Here is a 4829-nt window from a genome sequence, read left to right on the forward strand (position 1 = left end):
GTGAGGGACATACTGTAAATAGCATCCCCTGCTCCCTTTAATCCCATGTCAGTCACGCTGAATAGCCTTGAATGCATTTTTGGCAGCATTCGTTATAAAACATCACTTTTCATCCCAGAGTCTTAGAAGTAGGAAAAAAGACAGTTGCATCTGCAGAACTTTCTTTTGTTTTGTTTTTATAAACCCATTGCTTTCCCTAATACAAATTAAATATCTGCTCAAAAATTACGCTGATCAGGTTTATTTTGTGTTTTTTTCCTCTTATTGTTATGCATTTGACGCATCATCATGTTTTTGGTGGAATTTAGTCGAGATGCTTGATTAATCGCAACTAAAAAACTATTATTGAAATAATTGTCAACTAATTTAGTAATCGCATAATCATTAAAACATGCCATGAGCTGAAACATGTTTTTGTTTGTTTAAAAAAAAAAATCTGAACTGTGATTGTATCAAAATAACACAATAAATGTGTAAATGAGTAAATATACTGCAGCAGGATGTGCTCATGCAGCGTCACTTCAGCTGAGTTTGGGTTCAATTGAGTAAAAACCTAATATTTAAATGCCTTTTGCAGTTTTAATCATTAATCATTAATCAAAAGAATGTTTGAACAAATCCATTAGTAGAATGATCATTAGTTGCAGCTCTAGTGTTCAGTATCAAACTATAACATATGTAGATTATGATTTAAAATGTTCTTTGTTAAACAGTATTACATGTTTTTATTGTTGAAAAACGGCTATGTAGCATTTTTAAACCGCAAGTAAATGTAGAGAAGTGCGGCACTCGGAACATTGCAGAATTACTCAAACATGAATAAATAAATGAATAAATAAATAAAATACAGCCGCAAATTATGAGAAAATTCGGTTTAAAGTTCATTCAAGTACATTTTACACAAGTTTTCCATATCTAGGTTTTGATCCAAAACATTTAAACATGTATAGTTTACACTTTTGTGCCTGGTTTGGGTCAATTTGAACTGTGACTTTTCATCCGCACCACAAAACACAAAAGACGTGCTTGTCGCTTTTCGATAACTTTTTCACTAAATAATTTCTTTTCGCTTGTTCAGAGGATCCGAAGAAGTCGCTTGGATTCAAATTCCACCTGGAAACTCCTCTACCCTTTTTTCAAGACATTAAATCTCCCCCCCAAAAAAAGAAACGACTCCAAATGTCACTGCGGCAGATGCGGACGCCACACGGGGAGAATCCGAAATTAGAAATGCAAGATGTTGGTTTTAAGTAGAATCGGGGGGTTGCATCTGAGCCGGATGAAAAATTGATTGAAAACGAAGGTGAACAATACGAGAGTGCAATGCCCAGTGGAATGCTAAAAATGCCCCCGTTTCCCTCCTGCGTGCCGTCTTTCAGCAGTTAAAAATAGTGACTGTCTTATGCTTATGTGAGCGAGCATTAGTGAGACAGACCTCGATTTTACTTGACTGTTTTATTTGATTTCATTTTCACCCTTGTGTACCCTACAGGAAGATCCCGGGCATCAACACGTACACAGCAGAGCAACCTGACAAAGAACAAGAGGTCATCCCGACAGTAACCTCCATAGCAGAGCCGGACCCTCAGGGGGACAAGCTGACCTCGCTGGACCACGTGGACGTACACTTAGACTCCAAAAGCAGAGGTACTATCATGTCCGCCGCTTCCTCAAGGCGCCGCACGGATTTCCCGCTCCGCAGAGATGTTTTTAACCCGCCCGCTAATAAATTCACCATTTCATTTAGCCTGTAGTTTTGTACCACTGTCTGTAGGTCGGACATACGGTCGGATAGTAAAAATAGGGCATGAGCTGGGTTATAAACACCATGTTTATTAGGTTTATTTTAAGCTTTCATTTGCCAGTAAGAATAACATGTCATGATAGATTGGGACGGAAAAGTCTACTGATTTCATTTACAGTAAATAAAACGTCATAGTCTTGACATCCTTCGTATACATTATCATAGTTTATTGTCTGACACCGTCTTCTTTCCCAATCTAAACTGCTCGGTTAATGGCCATAGGTCGAAATGGATTGTAAGTAAGACGACCTATAAATATTGATGTCCCTTTGGAAAGCAGATTGCGAAGTATATTATCAGCTGAAATACACACAACATGTTTCCAGCATGTTCTTTAGATGAATCTGTTGGTTGTTTAGAACTTGACAGGCCAGTGAATATGAGAGTTTTGCTCATTTTTACCCAGATAAAGCTGAATTTAATCTATTTGAAGACATGCAGGTGGAGAATATTTTCAGACCAAAATATGTTTTCCTTTATTTCTATAATCGATTATTTGTGATTAATCGATTAGCTTGTTGCAGCCCTACATCCAGGTGAGATTTATTCAGTTATAGTGTGTGTCTAAACCATTGGGCTGTGGTGACAGTACAGTTGTCACACTAGTGTGTCACCAGCAGAATATCACAGTAATTAGAACAGAAAACACAGTTTAAGACATTTAGAGTTTTGTTAGTTTATTTTGCTGTAATTTAAACTTTAATTAGCATCTGTAGCTGGTGAATTATCCTTGGTCTGATAATGAGCTCTTGAATTACTTCACACATTTTATTGTCTTGTACTATCCTTGTAACTTCAGAATTTCACAGAAAGAAACTATTCATTGTTACCGTTGAGGTGAAAACATTTTGTTTGTGGCATTTGTCACACTTTTCAAATGTGTTTAACAGCGAGCGGCGTCCCTCCTGAACCAGTGTTCCTGTTCTCTCCGCTCGCCTCGCTGACACTCTGTCAGGAGCTTTTACAGCCACTATTTCATCTTCTAAAAGTAGTTCCAATTAAATCTGCTCAGGCAGAAATGTTAGACCAGTATCTCAAACCCTCAGCACATATAACCTAAACTCAACAATTAGGCCGACTAGAGGTAGAGAAGTTCTCTTTTAATTGGGATGAAGTGGCCATTTAATTCTGCAATAAAAAGTTAGTGCAGAAGTGATGACAGCAAGTCTAAAATGAAGATTCAGAGCATGAAGGGCCATACCTACATGCCTCCTGTGGAAATGTGCAATTCCAAATAATTTACGACAGAGAATTGCATAAAGAAAACAAATTATCATTCATTATATTAAAATATTAATAGTGATTTAGAATTTGTAGGGAAATTCTGCCAGATCGATTTCAAACAGGAAACTGTGCTAACTCTGGGGAAATCCCTCTAGTATTTCACCATTGAAGTTTGATTTCCTCAGGTGAGTTCTTCCCAGAACCAATCAGAGACAGGGGGCGGGTTTAGCCATACAGCATATGCAGCTCACCAAGATGAAGACCACTGTTGTAATCATCTTAAAAGCCACTGGCAGCCATTCTTCTGAAGGGAAAAGTCTAATACAGTTACTCCCACTTTAAGCTTACATTCAAATCAAACACTCCCGGAGAACTGAGGAAGTCGTATGGATAACCAGGCGACAGAAATGAAAGCTACAACCGAAACCCTTTTGTTTTAATCATTAATATATATAATAATAGAAGATGTTGACAAACGGCTTCTTCCTTCAGAACTAGTGTTATCTTGTGCAGGGCTAAGTCAGGCTGTGTTTGTGACAGCATCGCATTAGTATTCATGTGTGACTAAAACAAAATCAAGTGCAAAGTAAGGCGAATGTCGGTGTGAATTATTTGACCCAATAAAATAATTAGTGCATCAGGAAGGAAGGCAGAGCGGTGAAAGCATTTTCATCAAGAAATATCTGCACGGTTCCAGTTGATTTACCTCTAGCAGCAGCTAAACAATCGACCCGTCCAAGATAAATGTGTTTGCTTGCACAAAATACACTCTTTTGCATACGACTACATAAAATGCCTTGTGTGTGTGTGTGTGTGTGTGTGTCTGTGCCTTCTCCCCTGCCAGGCTACCTGCCATCACACGCAGACATCAAGCTCTCTGATGAAGCGCCCCATGTGTTTTAATGTTGAGAGTCTATGACCGCCTCGAAAGCAATACATCTTCTCTGGCAGTTACTTCCAGAAGCCTATGAAACCACGGTCACAGTGAACGGTCTCGAGTGTTTTGCTGCCCATGCATGGACGGACCAGCTCACACTGTGCTGCCTAATCCCTCTGAGGACACTGTACAGATTTATACTTGCTTCTGGAGGGAAATAAAAAAAACTGGAACACTTTTTGACTGAAAATACTTGTATTTTTGCAAGGACGCTTGATCTTTTTATGTAAATAATGTACATTCATAATGGACACGGGTCGAGGTTGTTTGTCTCAGCTAGTTATGGCTGTGTTGCTGTAATGTAATGATATCCAGCAGTGCAGAGGTTGAAGGATTTCTGTGAAAAGTATTCTGCGGAAAGTTTTAGGGAGGTTTATAAAAGAAACTGTACAAAAACGGATACCACACAATCTCTGTTGAATGTATGTATAGTGTCTATAAACGTTTGATATGAGCTCAAACCTGTGTATTTAAAGGTGCACTATGTTACTTTCTTGGTGGGGTGTCTGTACCTGCTTGTCTCCATGGAGATGTTATTGGAATGGCCTGGAACGTTCCACGCGTCTATCTCGCATTTGTTCAATTTATTGCTTAAACATACCTTGAAAAACATGCATTCTAACATGTGCACTTCTCTCTGTAGATACGACCAGTAACTCGGCCTGGTGCTTGCTCGTCTCCATGGACATTCATTGTTTTAATGCCGTACGGTGGAACATTTCAAGCAAAGCACTAACTTGTCTCTCACTAACAAAGACCACAATCTCAGAATATAGTGTAAATAAGACGACGATCACGAAATAAATGTTCGATTCAATGATGTAAAGAGAATGTAAAGAGTGGAGGGGCACAAATGAGAAGATG

The 4829-nt window shown here is 38.7% G+C and overlaps 1 protein-coding gene across 1 annotated transcript in view; it reads left to right on the plus strand.

Moving 5' to 3' along the window:
- Positions 1–4414, plus strand: part of LOC140351526 (VPS10 domain-containing receptor SorCS1-like) — a 68076-nt gene extending 63662 nt beyond the window's left edge. Inside the window, exons 26-27 of the mRNA XM_072437377.1 lie at positions 1493–1647; positions 3873–4414. Coding sequence (XP_072293478.1) covers positions 1493–1647; positions 3873–3931 — 214 coding nt within the window. The 3' untranslated portion in view covers positions 3932–4414. The remainder of the gene's footprint in view (positions 1–1492; positions 1648–3872) is intronic.
- Positions 4415–4829: the final 415 nt, after the last annotated feature.

This window comes from Eucyclogobius newberryi, unplaced genomic scaffold (genome assembly GCF_026437365.1).
Source record: "Eucyclogobius newberryi isolate DKJ021-1_F unplaced genomic scaffold, fEucNew1.0.hap1 SCAF_8, whole genome shotgun sequence".
NCBI lineage: Eukaryota > Metazoa > Chordata > Actinopteri > Gobiiformes > Gobiidae > Eucyclogobius > Eucyclogobius newberryi.